This window comes from Temnothorax americanus, unplaced genomic scaffold, assembly GCF_048541705.1.
Source record: "Temnothorax americanus isolate GAGA-0224 unplaced genomic scaffold, ASM4854170v1 Scaffold10, whole genome shotgun sequence".
NCBI classification, from domain to species: domain Eukaryota; kingdom Metazoa; phylum Arthropoda; class Insecta; order Hymenoptera; family Formicidae; genus Temnothorax; species Temnothorax americanus.
In genome coordinates, this window is record NW_027509231.1 from 1,157,884 (window position 1) to 1,177,433 (window position 19,550).

Consider the following 19,550-nt stretch of genomic DNA (forward strand, 5'->3'; position numbering starts at 1 on the left):
TTTCGGACATTAATTAAAATTAAAATTTAATTTCGATAAATATCTTAATATCTTTAGTTTTATTTACTGAAATATATCAAATAGATTTTAACTTGGAAAATTTGGATGCTTTAGAACTACTATTCTTGTTAGCAAACTGAAATATTCAGTATTAGATACCTTTGAAGCATCCGGGGCTCCGGAGACGCGTAACGTAAACGGAGAACCAGGAACGTGTTCTCCAGCATATTTGATCGTTAGTGCGTGTCGTCCCGCTTCCTGAGGCTTCACGTTCAACGTGAACGTGGCATCGCCGTGATCGTACAGCTCGCAATACGCTACTTTGTGCGGTCCAACGCAATGCGCCGTTAACTCACCTGCGAAACGAGTCTTCAATTTAAAAAAATGTTGGAAGTAATATATAATTTTATTATAAGCGCGAAACGAGTTTTTACCTGGTCCAGCTCTTCTAGTATCGATAAAACTTCTGATTTCTTGTCCGACGACACCATGCTTCAGTCCATCTCCGGAACAGATAACTCTAGACGCGTCGGCCGCACTCGTAACGTTAATTTGCAATGGGCAACCCTTCAATTGTCTCCCATTCCACGACACGGTCATCAAAAGCGGATCCGGCGTTAGCGGTATATAGCTTGCACGATAAACGCTGTCGCCTGTTTCATCCAAAGAACATTTAGAGTTGCATTTTTCATCTCCATTTAACTTCGTTTATCTTTCTTTTTCTTACCCAAATGTTGTAACATGACGTTAAGTTCGTTGGTAGGCGAAAACAATTGCACTTTCGGAGTTCCGCTACCGGCTTGAGAACCGTCTATGGTAAAACTGACTTCCTCGCCGCACTTGGCCGACGTTAATCCTCGTCCCTTTAATAACACTCGGCTTGTGTCCTGCACTGGCGGCTAAAAAAATGAACAACGATAATTGCAGTAAAATATGTAGTTGAAAGAGTGTTTAAAATCGAATCTCTGATTGATGAGAAACCTCCAAATCCTGCACGAGCGCGAGTTTCGGTGCACCGGGAAACGGTGTGCCGTTGAACAGTATCTCCAGGCGATGTTCGCCGTTGCTTATCTGCGGCGGAACGAGCTTCAACCTGTTGCTAGATGTCATTTCGAAGGCGAGAGGGTGATCGCCGACAGTTCCACTGATTTCGCCGGGTCCGGCCTCTGCGGTGTCAAAGCTGATCTTGTTCGACGGATGCAATTTCAAGCGACCAATATCATCGCATACAGCGGACCAGCCACCTATAATCAATCGCGATTGCAATCGTAAGTTCAACAGAAACATCCTGGAGTATTAAATACCGTTTCAATTATTCACCGATAACACGAAGATTCCGCGTGTCAATGATCTTCGGATGCCACGGAGATCCCGGCAGTTGTTGCCCGGCGGAAACGACCCTCACGTCGAACACTCCGACTTCACTCGGCACGTAAGACACGTTCCACGTGCCGGGATTAGCGCCGGCTTCAATGGTGGCCTTAGAAACACTGTCCGGTCCGTCCACCTGCGACGCGCACGGTTCAATTAAAAAAGAATCCCGTACATCCTACGCACAACTTGACGAAGCAACTTCTGTACTACGTCGTACCTGAACCGCCGGCGGACTTCTCGTGCCGGTGACGATAAAGTGTGCCGGTTTACCCACATGACCGCTCAGCAATCCTTCGCCTTTCGCGCGAGCCTGCCCGACCGCGTCGACGGTGCATACCACTGGACTTCCAGGTACGGAACATCCGCCTATCGCCAGCAATTATGAATACAATATAAAAAATACAAACAACGCGAGAGACTTCTTTCTCAAGATTAAGCTCCTTACGTCTAAACGTAATTACCGTAAGTGACGTTGATCATGTAGGCGCCGGGTACGCTGGGCGAGAACTCGATCATCTCGGCGCCATCGTTGAGCGGAGTGACCTGCAGCGGGATCTCTTGGCCCGATGGGCTTGTCGCCGTCACGTCCAGGTCGGCCGTCCCAGCGTCGGCTTTCATCACTGTAATCATCCAACGAATTGCGCAAACGATTATCCGCAATTCTTACGTCTGTTGTCGTAGAACGAACGAGTGGTCGCACTCTTCAATTGGTATCGTGCCGCGCGCGATATGTATCGTGACTGTTCATTATGCGCGTAGCGCAAGGCTATTTGAAAGTAGTCTACGTCTACGTTTGAGCTATCTGCTGCGATTATGTTCTATGGCCTTGAAACGTAGTTGCATAGTGCACTAGAAAACGCTCGCCACTTTCTCCCGCCTATGCGTACGCGGCACATTTACACAAGCGCGTCGGACACAACGGTGAAATACACTTACGTCTTGAATAATATTATGCCCTCGAGCGTTCACGTTCCAATCTAAACGATTACTTAGCAGTTAACATGACGCTTTTCTCTAAATTCCAATAACTTGATTCCGATCGTACCGCTCAATTTAGGTCACGTCGATACTTTCTTCGCGCGTGAAAACGATCTTGTTCGCACGCTAACGAAAATATTGAATCGTATACACATGTAATACGCATATGAAAGGTATTTTTAGAAAATATAACGAATATAAGCTTTAAAGTTTACATTAACTATCTTATAAAATAATAATGTTAATCGAATAAAATTCACAATAAAATCGATTGCCTTTTTTTTTACGATTTCTGGTGCATTTTTGGCATTTTTTAAGTTTTATGTTAAGTTTGTTAATAATAAATAAAGAAAACATTGATTACACTTTTAATTTGCAAGTTGCTACAGCAAAATTGTTATAATTGCTGAAAATGTTTTTATGCCCACTTCCATATGTTTAATCTCCTTTACTACTACATCGATCACGCGTGTAGGAAGATGCATGCAATATATGCATTGTAACTATCACTCACGTTTGAATGCGATGTGGTCGTGAACAGAAATCGTCATGGGACCTAGTTCCTGAAGCTTTACTTTAGCTGCGTCGAAAGCTTGACAGAAGAATGGCGAGCCCAATACCGGCTTCGCTCCGTGCAATACGTCGATTTTATATGTGCCTAAGATAATTCAATAATAATTCAGTTTCTCTCTGAGATATAAATTCTCAAGATATCTCATATATTACGATTCTCTCTGATCTTACCAACGCTATTCGTCGTGAATTCGGCAAGCAGATTGCCGTCGCGATGCTGATAACAACGTACGGGTACGGCATTACCCTGCGGACCGCTGATAACGACGTCAAACTCCTTGCCAGGACGCCCGAGAGTCTCGATCGTGAAAGATGTTATTTTTCCAACACACGATTGATACAGACCTAATCCCGTGGCCGTCACTTCCCGTCCTCCCGTAGGACCACGTACCGTCACATCCAATGGACTCCCTGCAAATTAGTATTATTAAGCTAAATTAGAATACGTCAAGTATTAATAAAAAATAAGTACAGCTAAGTTATGTAATATACATGAGATTTATAAATAAAGATATATAATCTCTGATAATTTATAATTAAAGTTTTCATGTTCATAAACTTTAGCACAATGAGAATAATTTTGTTAAAGAAACATAAGTTACCCGGAATATGGACTTCGTTGTATTTTATGTGAACTCTGTGAGGCGCGGCTCGCGTGGGATGGAACACAATTTCATAGACACCATTCTCCCTTTCTCTTACTAGACTGTCCACATCCGCACCACCGGCACGCACATTGACGGATAATTTACCAGGACCAGCTTCCTTTGACGCAACGACTGTAAAAGAAAGAATGCGTATTTTTATTTCAAAAATAATTTACATCTTACTAAATTAATATCTACTAGACCAATACTATTAAAGCTTAAACATCCTGATAATTACCTAAAATAGTTCCTGGCCGATGACAAACCGCGTCCGCTATTTCCTTGATGGAAACTTTGCTGGGATCGAAAGCTTGGAGTGTCTGCGAACTGACTATCTTGTGTCCGTCGTTGAATATTATACTGTACGATCCTACTTGTCGCGTTCGAACTTCCACGCGATATAAACTGGACGATAATTTAATTAACGTGCACGGAATAATTATTCCATCCGGGCCTGAACAAAAAAAAATCATAAAACACATTATAAATAATTAAATTTAAAAAAATTCTCATAATCGTGGTAATTTAGGCAAATAATTTACCGGTTACTTCCGCGGCTACAGGACCATTCAAATCAGACATATCCAGATCTATGTATGCCGTATTACCGACTCGAACCATCGATGGACCATGTAACATGCCACTAACGACGGGGCACTTAAATGGACTTCCTAATATATAAAGAAAACATAATTAGTCTCTTTCAAGTTGATTTTTATAGACGTTGATCAATTAAACTGTTCACAAACCTGGCACATTGTCGTCGTTGAAGCTGATATTAACATAATGTGTACTCGTCGTCTGTGGCACGAATGTGACGTCGTAAAGACCACGAGCGCAAGCCACTACTTCGGCTTTAACAGTGTTGTTCTCCGTGCTCACCACCAGCTCCAGCGTTCCCTCGCCAGCCTCTGCGGCATCAACGGTAAACGTGGTCGCCTGGCCAAGCAACGCCTCCGTGAGACCGGAGACATGTACCTGCAATCATTATGACAGCGTTGAGTTTAACGTTAAAATTATTTAACATATAATTACAATCACGCAATTCGGAACTTACCTTAGTCACGTCATAAATATTACAGGCGAACGGAGAGCCTTTTATCGAATCTCCGTCCACCAGGACGCTGATGTTGTGTCTACCGACTTCCGTGGGTACAAAGCTCACGTTGTACTTGCCGTCGATGGGCTCGATGGTAATGGGCAGAGCGATACCCGATGGTGGCGTCGCGATAACGTCACAATTCGTGGACGGAGTCTGGGGATCCACGGTAAAGGACATCAACCGCTTCACAGGACCCATTTTCAGATTATGACCGGAAATTGTCGCTTGACCCGCACCTATCACCTTGCAGCTGAACGGTGAACCTGGGAACATTAATGGGACATTAATAAACGGGGAACGTATAACCAATAAAACTATGTAATTATATAAATTTTATTCTTACCTGGAACTGGTTCTCCATTGAAACGAACACTGAGACTATGTACAGCGGCTTCCTGTGGCTTAAAGTTGACCCTGAACTTCGCGTTGCCCTCGCTTTGCACATAATTCGGAACGTTCTTGCCGTTCACTGCGACTATGATTTCCAGATTTCCAGCGCCGGCTTGACTGGCATTGACTAGATTAAAATTATAACATATTTTACATAATTGGCTCGTCGCATTACAAAGAGAATTAAAGAAAATTATCTTACTGCTGAAGAATATCGGTTTCCCAACGACCCCGCTATTTATATCCGTCACCTTGACTTTATCAGCGTTATAAGCTTTAACGAGAAACGGGCTGCCTTCCACGTGCGATCCATTGAGCTTTACTTCGACGCTGTGATCGCCTATATATTGTAAATAATTAATTTAAATACGCAATATATAATTTCACAATAGTATTTTTACTTAATTTACGCACCAGTATCCTTCGGGGTAAATCCAGCAGTGTAGGTACCAGGACTGTTCTGCTTAACGTGTACAGATAAACTCTCTCTGGTGGGAGAGAGCACCTCGACGACGGGTGTACCGAGAGATGCGTCGGCCTCTATTGTGAAGGTCGCGACACGATTCACAGATACTTTCTCGAGTACCTCGGTTACTAGCACTTTCGCCGTATCACTGACCTATATAGTTTGTTGAATAGAACAAACGCGTTGAATAAAACCTGGATCATCTTACGTTACATAATGCATACCAAGAATTACCAAGATATATTTAATTTTAAATAATAGAACACTCTCATGCTCAGTTTACGAATTCATGATGTAGAACGAAAAATAAGATACCTGACAGCTGAACGGACTACCGGGCACGTCCTCCGCGTTGAAACGTAAGTCCACGGTGTGCACGATCGGTTCTCGGGGTGTGAACGAGATCGCGTACGTGTGAGGACCCTGCGCCTGTGCCGACGTCGGCACACGTCCGCCGTTTACAGTTACTTCTAGATTACCTGGTCCCGCCTGACTAGTCTCGACTAGAATTAGAAAACAAGATTTACCAACAAATTCGCATAACGCGCATAAACTCGCGTCGCAGGCGCAATCGTGTGATAAAAACCGTACCTAAGAAAGTTACGGGCATGCCGATGACACCACGTTTCGCATCCTTCACTTTTATCGCGGTGACGTCGTACACTTTACAGCTGAACGGACTGCCGACCACCGGGATGTTTCGATAGTTCACCGATATCCGGTGCTCGCCGACGACTCTCGGTGTAAACGCCACGCTGCATGTCGTATCTTTGTTGTCAGTGACCTGAGCAGGTACGGCCTGTCCATTGGGTCCTATCAAGTCCGGCGGGTTAGTCGTTTAATATTATTTAGAGTCAAGCCATCTACTTGGTTTGGATCGCAGGGTCACCGGAGCGGCCAGCGAAGAGGTTCGCGCAAGTCCGATCGCTCTCGCTATTGTTACATATGACGTAAACTCGCAACAAGCAACGTTAAAGAAAGCGACTACGCGTAAGAAATGGCTACGATAAATAAATTGTTACTGTGACTAATGGGAGAAAGCCATATATCTCGACCTTATATACGTTATACATCTAGTTCGCTTCAGCTTGGCTCAAACGCGCTTGGGGGAACTAATGTAAGATTATCCTCTAATACGTTTCCAACATGCTTGGCTGAGCAGAGCAACCGCGGCAGAACGAAGACGCATTAAAAAAAATTATGTACTAAGTGTTATCAGATAGAAATAAAATATTTTATAACAGCTTCGTTCATCCATGAGATTGAACGTGATAATGTAAAATGTATGCTAGTTAAAGAAGAAATATTGGCACTTGTTAAGGCATTGCACATTGCATATTGAAACAATTGCATATTGAAATCTCAGTTTAAAGGCACGTATCATTGCATTGGAACGTTTAACGATTATACACAACTTAAAGTAAATATATAGCACCATGAACATGGTTTTGACACAAATCAAATACACCTCGCGAGCACACAAGAAAAGTGGGTGATTACGAAGTGATTAGATACGACTTCCTTAGCTCTCCCACAATCAGTAAAACCCAAATTAAGCGCTCGTAATACTCTCAAGTGGTAACCAACGAGTACAAGAAAAATGTGTGAGTAAAGTGGTAATTAGGCTACCCTTATGCAAGACTTTTCAGAAAACTGAGTTAGGAACCCACCACCGTGTGCATTAATCCACAAATTAAGATAAAAGGGAGATTAGTTTCCGAGAGGTCTAGTAATGTCGTAGTCTGAAAGCTGGCCGACCTGCAACAGAGAGAGAGACAGGATTGCTCTCAAGCTATATAGATTAACGAGACACAGATGAACAATTCTGTACAAGTCTCCACGACAATTACGTCGATACGTTCGTGACATTAAAAACAAAACAGGAAATCTCTCTGGTATTAAGTACAAGGTGAATTAATACATGGATGCTTTTGTGCATTTTTGTTGGTGACATATATATATATATATACACACGTGTGCATGTGCGTGTAAGTTGTGTACATTTACATACATGTGTCACAAGTGTATATTCCATAACAGAAATATAATTTTGCGAAAAAACATCGATCGCATATTTAGAAAAAAAAAAATCTTATTCGTCTAGAACCCTGCTAAAATAATTAATTTACGATCTCTCAAATAAAGCACACATACATGCTAATAAGAACATTACTTTGTGACTCGTGCGATATTGTGGAACGAATTTCATGCAGCGACAATTACCTTCAACGTTAACTTCTAAATCTTCCAAGCTACCGGCAACGTTACTGACGGTCAGATAGCTTTGCCGTCCTAATCCAGCGCTGCTTAATGCCTGTCCACTCACAGTTACGTGACTATCGCCGCCCACCCTTGTCACTATAGGGCAGCCAGGCACGGTTTTCTTGTTGAAGGCAATGTTGATAACGTGCTCGCATGCCTCAAACGGCACAAAACTGACGGAGAACCGCGCGTTTCCTTGCGGCGTTACCTGAGTCGGTATGTTTTGACCGCGAGCCGATATCGTGATCTCCAGATTTCCTTCACCAGCTTGACTTGCATCGACTGATCGACAAGAAATATTATATCAATTCTCAGGTTCAATACAATGCATTAGAAACATTTATTGTATCTTGGGAATTAAATACTTAATTTTCAATGCTATTACATACCAGTGAAGTGGGTTGGTTGACCGACACTGCCTCTAGCTACAGGCCCGATTAGCACTTTGTCCGCGTTGAATGCTTTAGCCAAAAACGGCGTGCCATTCACGGGATAGCCATTATATTCTACGCTAATTGAATGTACTCCCACTTCCTTCGGTATAAACTCCGCGGTAAAACCGCTGCTTACGTTACCAGTGACTTTAACTGGCAACTCACTGTTTGGTCCTAAAATGCAAAATCCAGGTGTGATTATCCAGCAAGTAATTAAGTATAATAATTATCTGATGGCATAAATGTATAAATATATTATTATTGAAGTTTTCTAAAAATCTTGAAATATATCACATCGAAGGAATTATATCGTAATTTCTATCGTAAAAAATGTTTGACGAGTTTGACTTACCCCTTACGTAAACCGCTAACTCCGCGCTGCCGCTTCCATCGACTCCCATGTGAAAGCTGGCAGGCTGCTCGACCGGGATAAGTTCTAAGTGATTCAAACTCAACGTGACTCTACTCGTGTCCGACACATTGCAGATGAAAGGACATCCGCGTACTGCTTCTCCGTTAAACTTTATGTCGATATAATGCGGCTTGGCGACCTCGGGGGTGAAGGATACGAGGCAACGGCCACCGCCTACCACTTGAACGTGATTGGGCACCTCTCCCTCGTTTATGGAGATCTCTAATTGACCTTCTCCAGCAGCGCTGGCATCCACTGCGAATATTACAGGTTTGAAACACATTCACAGACGCGAGACGGTAAGGTGCGACCTAATGTCTCACCTCTGAATTGACAGGCATGTCCGACCACGGCGCTAGGTACGTCAGTAACTTGGATCAGACTGCTGTTGTACACCTTGGCGACGAGTGGTCCCGCCGGTAGCTTCTGTCCCGCGATGCTGACTTCCACGAGGTGGCTGCCCACTTCGGTGGGCGTGAACTCGACGCGGAACTCGCCGGAACGTCCGGGTTCCTCGTCGATTCTCGCAGGAATGTGCCTCTTCGAGGGTGCTGCAATTTATCCGTGACGTGTCAAACATACTTGCGGTTTGTTCATTCAAAATAATCAACAGACCGACACTCACTTATGATCCGAACGTCGATCTCGCTGCCGCTGAAACCTAACGCAGACAGCTCGAAGAGGGCGGGACTGCCAGCGGGAACCAGCCTGATGGAATCACCGATCACCGACATCTTCGGTGCAGGCATGATGCCGACTCGCCAAGGTGATCCTGACAATTAAACAATTAGCACGGGATTAATCCAACAGTTTGGCACAAAAGACACTCCTCAAACGTCTTAATACTCCAAAAAAAAGGAGTTACCGCACCCGACAATTCCGCTTACAGATAACTGATCAAAATTACATTCTAAATCATTTTTCCTATTTGATTTTTATGCGACTCTACGTTCATATTTCCCGCCGGATTATTTCGGAGTACAAGTTTTCCGCAGTTACAGTTGTATTTTCTGCACTTAGAACGAGATAAACATATACATAATCAGATGTAGTGGGAAAAGAAGGAAAAAAAAAGATACGGTTGCAAAGAACAGGTTTCTAGAGATAAGATGAATCTCCGAATGCCTCTCCGCGACACGGGCGTCGGTCTGTAAATTAAAAACCGCCGACGGCCAACGTGGGTCGAGGGGGGCCGATACAAGCGTCATCGCTTCCCACGCTGATTTTCGCGCGTAAACAACGGGCCCGGGGCCCGGGTCGCCCTTTCGCGGCGCACCGTTACGCGGATTCGCCGATTATAATAACAGTACTGCGATATAGGCCGGCCGCGCGGCCGCCTCGAATCGAATTCCAGATCCCCCGGAAGTGCAACGTGACCCGCCGTCGCCGCGGCCGCGGCCGCGGGGCCAGGTCTCCCCCCTAACCTTCCTGCCACGCGCACGACCGACGATCGACGATCGACGGCGCTGTCAAACCAGCTTCGCGAGGGGGGTGAAAAAATCGTATACGTATAGATAATAATCATCCGTGCGTACAGATAATTATAACTCGCTCGCGAGACGAGAGCACAGGGGAATCGGGAGAAACCGGTATGACCTCGGGGGGGAACCGTAACTCTCTCGCGCGGCGTCTTGACGGCGGAGACGCGCGGAAATACGGGGGCCCCGATCGGCTCCGTTTCTCCGTCGTCCGCGGGACTTGTATCTCCACGACGGAAGCCCGAGCACGAGTTTGTCAATTTACCTTGGCGGCTCGCGGCACGGGAGGGAACCTGGAAAGACGCTGGAGGAACCTAGATCAAAAAGGGGTGAAAGGGGGAAAGGGGGGGAACAGACGGGCGGATCCGGATTGATCCCGCGATCGGGCATACGAATGAAGAGGACGACGACGACGATGACGTCTTGCTGACGCGTTTCACTCGCGCCTCAGAATCCACGGGGCGCCCTGCGACGAGACGGTGACGGTGCCCCTCGGCCTCGAGGCCGCGCGGCCACGAAATCGGCGGCTGGCTGCGCGCTGCGCGGGACCGGCGGGACGACGACGTTGATCGCGGCGACGTCGCGGCTTCCCGCAGCCGCATCACGCGGCGAGACCTCGCTCCGTCTCTCTCCTTCCCGTCCTCGGGTGGGCCCGGGCACAATCCCCTTTGGGCCCGGGAGGAACGCTCGAGAAACACTCGCGGCGCGGCGAACGAAGCGCGAGAACGTCGGAGAGCGTACACGGAACGCGCGAGCCGACGCAACGCGGCGGACTCGAGACTCGACCGAGACTCGAGCGACGCACGGGACGAGCGTGTTTGCACTGTGTGTGCCCGCCGCGGAGTGCGGACCGACCGCCGCCGCCGCTCGGGGCCCGGGCCCAGGGCCGTACGCCCCACGTGGCGCGCGCGGCGGGGGATTGGAGTCGGTGTCGGGAATCGGGAATCGGGATTATGACAGAGATACACGATTTCCCGCTTTACCTTACTTCTGTCGAGATACAAATCTGTAGGGATTTCAACACCCGCGTCCTTAGAAAGTATTCTCGAGATCGCCGTTTGGAAATTCACGCTTCGGAAGAGGCGGCGCGAGTCTAAAACTTTCCTGGATACTCGAAGGCTTTTTAATTTGGCAAATATTTTTTTCCGATAGGATTTTATGACTCCCGTACGCGCTGCTTCGAATCTTTTGTGAAAAGAAGCACCATTCTGGACGCTTTTCTATTTGAGATCTTATTCGAGACACCCCTCAGGGTTCGTCGCCCTTTACGATCGTGTCCGGAATACGCGCGGATCATTTAATTCGTGTACACGTCTGATTGTCTAGAATGCTAATTATTGAAAGTTAACTGTCAGAAGAAACTGTCGGATGACGCAGACAGAGCCTATCGTTCGATCTTGCTCGATTTCCGGCCCAAATTAACGCCTCATCGCGCCTAAAATTCGTATCCCCGGAGGGTCAATGATCGTTTCGATCGATCGAATTATCTTCACTTTCTCCGGCAGCAATCATCCGTTACTTTTATTTCCTGCACGTTATAATGCGACCGCTGACCGCAACGCTTTTTAGAAAACATGAAATCGAACATGCAAGATCGATTCGAAAGTCCCACACGTATACGCGTCCATGTCCATCATTATTGTCTATTTGCGATCGCGGCGGAGTTCTGAGAAAGGCGAAGGGGGTGAGGGGGTGGGGAGGGGGTCTTGGCCGCGGGGCCCCGGAACGGCGCGCTACGTCCGACCGCGCTCTCCCATCCGTTTTTCACTCGCCCGACCGGCTGGCCGCGCGGCCCGTACGATCTCGCGGGATACCGATCTGCGTATTTCGATACCTTCTCGGGACTGAAACACAAATAGAAAACCCGACGTCGCGCGTCGCTCGCGGATCTCGCGGGTGAAAATGATATACATGATCGCTGTTCCTCCTCTCATCCCCCCTCCTCCTCGTCACCGCTTTCAAAAGCCGCAGCTTTTGAGCGACACGTCGAGTATTTACCTTCCCATTAATCTTGTCGAGGATCTTGTTTCATCGGAGCTCCATTAAGATTTTATTTTACCGAAAATCTCTCAGAGAAACCTTAGAGCTGTGTGTTTCGGAACGCGCAAATTCGTTACTTTCACACTCGACGCGATAAATTTAGAAAATAGAATTATTTTCCTTGCAAAAAAAAAATATTTTTGATTCGAAAATATCTTTAGCTTCAACGTGGAAATCTTGAAATGAGATTGTATTGTGTTAAACGAAGAAAACTTGCTTGAAGTCGCTTTATACAATTCCACCGAAGAAGAATGAATGTAATATTGAAGTTTAAAATTACCAAATTCTTCTCTCTCTCTCTTGTAAGATTATATAAATTGTTTCGTGTACCTATACGAAATAATAAACGCGTTAATAAATTTTGATTTTACTTCTGGCATACTTTGCTTCTACTTATTTTCTTTTCTGTATGTCGAGAAATTAAGAAATACTAATTCGACATCAAGCATTTGCTGATATGTTTCTGCCGTTGATACAGTCTGATTAATTAACGTGTAGGTAATGCAATGCTAGATGAATACGGGATCAGACGTGAATGCAAATTCCCCGCGGCACGCATATGTTGTTTCCGACTTTTCGTCGACGAATCGGCGAGTTTATCTGCTCGCGGGTGGCCGCTTTGTGGCGAACCAGGGCACAACGACAAATAACAAACTGGATTATATTTGCGTTATATATTTGCCGGTTATACGTGTAAGTGCATCCATCAGGCACTAGCCTGACGCGATTTGCGAGAGCTGAATATAGGATGTGCGTGAGAGCAAGTTGCGCGGGCTATAATTATCCGCGAATCCTTTGACAGCGATCCCTCGCGCGGCTCTTACGCAATATGCAACGTGTTAATAAGCGGTACGTGCAGGCCACAAGGATCACGCTCCACTTTTCGGAGCGTCATGTAATTGCGTCGCACCGCGGCATCGGAGAGGCGCTGCTGACTATTTAATTTTCTCGCAAAGTCGCAGCTGGCGATCGTTAAATCACGAGAGAGCTAATATATTGGTCAATAACAAACTGATATAGCATCTAAATTCTGCATGACACAACGACTCATCGTTTATCCCGGTTAAACCGCGCAAAAAATTTCGCGAAAGAAGCTTTCCCGGAGCTGCCGGCTGTTGTTCCGTTCGCGGAGAGCGGGCCGGAGCGAAGTGGCCGGAGACAAAAATCGCAAGAACAATAAGTCCGATCGTAGCGATATGGATATGACGCGGGAAATATAGGCGTCGCGCCTGATTTTGTCGTTATGCAAAAAATTCCGAGCGGATTTTTCAATATCGTTTCGTTATGGATTAGATTAAGGCTGATGGCCTGCTTTCCACGTCGCGCCAAGTTGAAATTCCGATTACGCCACGATCGCGCGAACCGGTGTCTCCTTTATTTATTTATTTTTTATTTACGCCGAATCGCGTCGAGACCGAGACGCACCGCGCTACGCGCCATGTTCTTATGGCGACGGTGAAGTTACGCCGAAGCGACCGTGCACGGTGAATCGCTGCATTCCCCGACATAACGGGGCGCGTTGTCCGCGGCAGGCCAGCTCTCATAGAGCTCCGAAATTGCTCGAAAATCTCCCGAGATCCGACGTGTTCTATCGAAAGTTCCAAGGCCGCGACTTCGACGCACGTTAACGGGCGAACGCGCGCATAAATTACGCGCGCGCGCGCGAATATTAATTGCCTTATATTCTGGAATTGGTATCGATGAAGAATACCTGAGCGGGCTAACTAAATGCCGGGATGGAATTTAAATAGCATTCTCGAAATAGTTGCGTGTATTAACGGGAAAAAAATGCGAGAGACCTGTTACGAGACAGTGATATACGTTATACGTTAATCACGAAGAATGTCGGAATATATATTCCTTAAAGCTGCAAAATTTAAATAACGTTTGTCGAAATAGTTGCATATATCATCGATAAGAAAAAATCTGAGACTTATTATACGAGTTTGATACGTCAATCTGTCAATCACAATGTCGAGACAGAATGTCGAGATATAATGTATGTTCCTTAAAGCTTCAGAACTTAATTAAGCGTTTCTCGAAATAGTTGCGTCTATTACTTTAATATAGAAAAAAAATGCGAGACTTATTACGAGACGGTTGAATATGTCAATCAAGGAGAACGTCGAAAAATAGATTCCCCAAAGCTCCAGAATTTAAATGCTGTTTCTAGAAATAGTCGAGTCTATTAATAGGAAAAAATGCAAGAGACTTATTGTTACGAGACAGTTTGATACGTTAGTCACGGAAAATGTCGAGGAATATATCCTTAAAGATTGTAACATTCTTCGCTATGGCACTACTGATATCCCTCGAGGCCTCGACGCATCAGCCGAGTCACAGACGAGCGACTACAGCTGCAGTGGTGTCTCGGTAATTCTAATCGCGTTAATAACTCTGTTCGCATATAACGATAAACATACACGGTGTCTCAACCGGTAATATTGATTAAATGTTCCGAGAAGAAAAATCCGCGACTCCAAAAACACATGCAAGTATTCGGAGGCTTTAATACATTTTTTTTACGATTTAAACAATTCAATAATTTTCTTAGAGTCTATTGATTTGCGCAAACACGCGTGACTGATTTATCGAAATTTTTGACGAGCCTTGAATCAAACTCTCTCGTTTGGAGGAGAAGAACACGTGTGAAATCGCATATTTCGCAACACGAACCGTTTCCTCGGAACGTCCTGCGGCGTCGTATATGTATATCCGAGCGTACAATAAAAGCCAATCACGCAGCTTCACTCGCGTCACGTAATCGATCGATCGCCGTTATTGTTGTAAAAACGATCGCGCCGGCGAATGCGATGACACTGCAGATATTGGCGCGTTACATGCGGTTACGCATATGTATGTATGCGCCAGCTGCCGACCGTTGAAATCACCGGTGGCGACGTGGAAATCGCGGGGATATCGCCTTCTGTGCGCCCTTTCGCCGAATTTTCTTCACGTTAATCCGCGAAGATATGTTGTCATCCGGCAGCATCTCGCGTGACGAGGTTTCACCGAGGACAAGGATATTCCCTCCTACCCCCCCCCTCCCGCGAATATATAGAGTCACACGAATTTCAAGGATCAAAGCCAATCTTATTTTCGCACTCATTTTGTTCGAACTATAGTCACGATCGATGCACTTTTATTGGAATCCTTGGATTTTCTTCGCATGGATCCTCGAGCACGATCGAGATCCTTGAGCAAAGGCGGCGGAAAAATTCGTCTCGAAAAATAATAAAGTCCACCTCGCGATCACTCGAGCGAGTCAACCGCGCTCATTTGCGCGGGCATCGGTCGGTTAATTAACAGGCGAGATTACATGCTAAAGCCGTGGCTCATTATCGAGGTGCTTGGGCTAAGATGAAAATCTATGGAGCGTGCGACGCGCCGATGAAAAATTGCACTTTACTTCGGCGGCATTGAAATAAATTCGCGTTCCGTCGAGAGTTGACGCGATTGCGATCCTTTTGTATATTCATGTTTTATTTATCGCGCATTGCTCATCTGCGCTTTGCATACCGAGGAACGCTCGTACGCCTTTCGGATTAAAACGCGGAAAGATTTGCAATTATATTCTTTTTTTTTTTTATTACCGGGTAAAAGAATCGCGATTACCATTTAAAACGGGAAGAAAAGTTAACGCGCGGCTTAATTGTCCTTCTCGAACTAATTGACTCTTTAATTAAGAGTCATATAAGATTAACGGTGTCAAGTATAAATGATAACTGACATGCGATTCCTCGGGTTTCTATAGCTGCAACTATGTGATTTTTCTCTCGGGAATGTCAGGGTCTTGGAAACGTCACGATTAAATAGGAGCTTCGAATGCATGGCATTCGATCGCGTTGCTTTTTATTGAACTGTGTATCACGTTGCTGGTCGATTCTAACGTGCGCGCATTAGTAAAGCGTCCGCGATGATGCTTTTATCGTGATTATATGAAGCGAAAAATTACGATCCTGCTTTTGACGACAGAGCAGTTGCGTAAGGCGGTCAATTGAGTAATTTAAGTGCATAGCTCGAAAAAATTCGCTCCAAATTACGATGGAAACCGGAACGTACTCGGATTGCATAATAAAGAAAAATTTGCCTCTTTTGCAGTCGCATAAAAATCACAATTTTTACAATTCATATGTATTATATATAGATATGTATCATACATAAAATGTAAATATTTAAAAAATTAAATATAAAAAAATAACTTTAAATATAAAGTTATTTTTTTATCCGGTTTTAGTTTTAGAGACTGAAGATATAATTCTTCTTCGTTCGAAAAATGAAAGATTTTTCATTAATCGAGACCTCGCGTGTTCCACTTGTGTTCAATATCCGGTATTGCATGACTCCGCAATGTGTTCGACAAAGGTATAATCGCGTCCGACGACGACGGTTTCGGAAAAAAAAGTTAACATCGGGAAAAGAGTTGCACAAGACGGGAGATCGGGCGATAGCTTTCCTGGTGCGTGCTGCGCGCGAAGTGGATGAGAACACATTCCACGCGCGGTGTTGTCGGGATATAGGCAAAGTAGTCGCACACCTCCGTGGGGTGTCGCGCGCGGAAAAGAGCTGCGTGCGTGTGCATTTCTTCCGCCGATCGATGATAACGGTCCGCGCGTGTTCGCTCCGCTGTATGATTACGCGAAAGGAAGCAGAACCGAATAAGACCCGCGCGGAACGCAAACGGCGCGGCCGCGGCGAGGTAACGGCCGCGAGGCGGTTTTCCCAATGAGTAATTCCCCGTTGGCTGTAATTCACCTCTGCGTTATCTAATTTCTCTCCGTAAAATTACGGTTTCACTCCTCTTCTATTTCCCCTCTTCTTCCCCTCTTGAGTTCCACATAATCTAACTTCCGTAAATTGCGAACTTCCTGCGCGAAAATGGTCCGAGTGTCGTCAACCGTAATCTTATAGTTCTGTATAGAAACGGAATTGGGAACTCGTAGGGTCAATATGGGAATCGCGGCGAGACGGTGCGGTGTCGCAAGGTACGACCACGTGCTGAATTGTGTTCGCGTGCACGTAGGTGGTATACGTCTGTGCCAGTCTGTGCGTATCCTCATTCGTAACCAAATACGTCTGCACGCCGACACAGTTGATAGCCTGACGCAGCCACACCTACGATATCGTACGCGCGGTATTCCATAGCGCGATTTCCATACAGCGGATCTAAGGGAAATATCGATCGCGCGGCGCGCGCGCGGAGGAATGCACGCGGGCACGCGGGCTCCGATTACGCAATAGTACCCGATATTCGATACTCCGTAGCGATCTCCGCGTGTCCACACGTGTGCACACGACTTTCAACACACAATCGCGTGTGACAGAAAGAAATAAAAAACTTCCTTTTTTATTTTAATTTATTTGAAATTAATTGGAAAAATTGCGACGAAAAAGTATTTGCGTTATTTTTCTGTCGTCGGTAGTGCGATACACGCAAAAGAAAGGGTAGCTAGATAATGGCTGCCAAGTGCATTGCTACTGAATTATGCGTGATCACATCAGACCGCGCACTGCACATGGCATCTAATTAATATTATTCGTGCACGTGCAATAGCGGAACTATATATCCTCGAGTTCGTCTGCGGGCAAGAATTTCACTTTCCGAGAGCGTTTCTTCTCTCCGATGCTTTTGACTCTTATAAATGCGCAATTTTTCGTAGAATTCGAAGTATTTTAAAAATAAATAATGCTTAAGGAATCTCAAAAAAGTATTTTTACTAATTTGGACCCCGTTCAAGAGGGAGGGAGAACCGGTAGAAGGACCTTCTCATCCAGAAGAGAAAGAAGGACCAGAAGGACCACAAAAGACCATTTACGGATATGCAAAGCCGCGCGTTTTCAATTTGAACTTTATAAAAGCGCGAGAGCATCGAAAAGTCGCTTTGTATATTGTATATGCAAATTTGTGCATTTAAGGGTTAACTTTGATGAATAAATTAATAAATGCGTAAATACGCCAAATGTATAACCAGTATTGCATTATAAAAATCGGACGGTATACCCAACAACTTCTCAGTACTCGCGGTATCTAACAATAAGCGATTCAGGTGAAACTTCTATCGGACAGACGGAAAATCGAGTATACATCGCGCGCGGAATGTTTCTTTTTACGCTCTTACGATCGCCGGATGCGTTTCTGTGTGACTTTTACTACGAACGCGTGCGATACTTAAAGCGTTAAGTACTTTAAGCGAGAGACGAACGAGCTCGTCACATGGCCTCGCCGCTCGCGCGCATTGTGACGGCGCCGCGGCGAGATAGCGGCGGAAGAAAAAAAAATCGTTCGGGAAGCCGCGGGGTACGATGACGTCGGATATGGGTCAGTGGGACGTCACGTGAATGCGTGAAATCGCAAGTCAACGACCTGCCCGATGACCCGCTGACTTAGAGACACGCTTGCCTCGCAATCTCGCATATGCCTGGGACGCGGATGAACTCGATCCTCGATCGCAACGCGCGCGCGCGCGCGCGCGCGCGCACGTTTCTCCGTCCTCGACGATAAGTGGCGAGAAACGGCACTTAGGTATTATGGAAGAGCGCGGTAATTATATTCGTCGGCGCGCCGAGAAACTTCACGGGCCGGGCGGCGGGAGAAAAGAAAATCCGCTCCCTTGTGGAGAGATTTAAATTGGGACTCCGAGAGAACTTTCGACTTGATTCTCGTAGCCCCGACCTCCAGCGTTGAAGCTTCTTCGCGAAGCTGGGAATAACTTCGCGAGGAGGTTTCTCGTGTCGCGGGGAGGACCAGTTTCGCGATTACGAGCTGTAACGTTGCTTCAGCGCGCGCGCGCGCGCGCACATTGAGCAAGATAACGCGGAGATTTTGCAAACCGTCGTTTGCAGATTGCAGAGGCCGCGTCTTTAAAAGTTTGCGCGGAGCGTGAAGCCAGGAAAGAGGGAACGCACGAGGGAGGGAAATACCGGAAGTCGCTGTTACAACACTTTTCTCCGTTCGGGCGATAGCCATCGAGGAAATCGAGCCGGGGATAGTTTTACCATGTGCCGAGATCGTGCTAAAAGTAGTAAGAAAAAAATAACGTTCCACGGTGAACAGTGAATGATTTCTATATACGATAAGATTGCGCTCGCGGGCGTGAGAGAAGAGAATTACTTATATAGTTGATGTGGCGAAGCATGACGGAACTCAAGGTGGATTTGTGCCAACGCCAACGGTGTGCTATTTAGCGAATGCACGTAACACACTTCCCTGAATATGTGAGCTTACATGTAAACTTAATATGCGCTGCACACACACACGTTCCTCGTTTCTTTCATAAATACGAGATCGAGAGAAATTGCGATATATTGTGTGTATCAATATTAAATAAAAATGTAAGTCAAATAATGTAATACTGCTTGATAATGCTGCTTTATATATACGTAATATTGTAAAG

At 45.7% G+C, this 19,550-nt stretch overlaps 1 protein-coding gene across 4 annotated transcripts in view; it reads right to left on the minus strand.

Annotated features, from left to right (window-relative positions):
- Jbug (filamin-type immunoglobulin domains fbug) overlaps positions 1-19,550 on the minus strand; it is a 35,359-nt gene that overhangs the window by 744 nt on the left and 15,065 nt on the right. Inside the window, exons 1-25 of one of the 4 annotated variants that reach the window (XM_077414629.1) lie at positions 10,382-10,939; positions 9,264-9,410; positions 8,962-9,189; positions 8,579-8,893; positions 8,182-8,400; positions 7,754-8,074; positions 6,122-6,343; positions 5,846-6,033; positions 5,479-5,683; positions 5,267-5,404; positions 5,018-5,191; positions 4,630-4,937; positions 4,322-4,550; positions 4,115-4,243; positions 3,811-4,026; positions 3,528-3,704; positions 3,097-3,336; positions 2,867-3,010; positions 1,836-1,994; positions 1,592-1,740; positions 1,321-1,507; positions 982-1,244; positions 728-899; positions 435-653; positions 160-356 (exon numbers count right to left, since the gene is read on the minus strand). In XM_077414629.1, the coding sequence (XP_077270755.1) occupies positions 160-356; positions 435-653; positions 728-899; positions 982-1,244; positions 1,321-1,507; positions 1,592-1,740; positions 1,836-1,994; positions 2,867-3,010; positions 3,097-3,336; positions 3,528-3,704; positions 3,811-4,026; positions 4,115-4,243; positions 4,322-4,550; positions 4,630-4,937; positions 5,018-5,191; positions 5,267-5,404; positions 5,479-5,683; positions 5,846-6,033; positions 6,122-6,343; positions 7,754-8,074; positions 8,182-8,400; positions 8,579-8,893; positions 8,962-9,189; positions 9,264-9,387 (4,923 nt within the window). In that variant the 5' untranslated portion in view covers positions 9,388-9,410; positions 10,382-10,939. Of the gene's footprint in view, positions 1-159; positions 357-434; positions 654-727; positions 900-981; positions 1,245-1,320; positions 1,508-1,591; positions 1,741-1,835; positions 1,995-2,866; positions 3,011-3,096; positions 3,337-3,527; positions 3,705-3,810; positions 4,027-4,114; positions 4,244-4,321; positions 4,551-4,629; positions 4,938-5,017; positions 5,192-5,266; positions 5,405-5,478; positions 5,684-5,845; positions 6,034-6,121; positions 7,289-7,753; positions 8,075-8,181; positions 8,401-8,578; positions 8,894-8,961; positions 9,190-9,263; positions 9,411-10,381; positions 10,940-19,550 lie in introns of those variants that run through there. The other 3 variants (XM_077414620.1, XR_013258227.1, XM_077414637.1) reach the window with 3 other exon arrangements.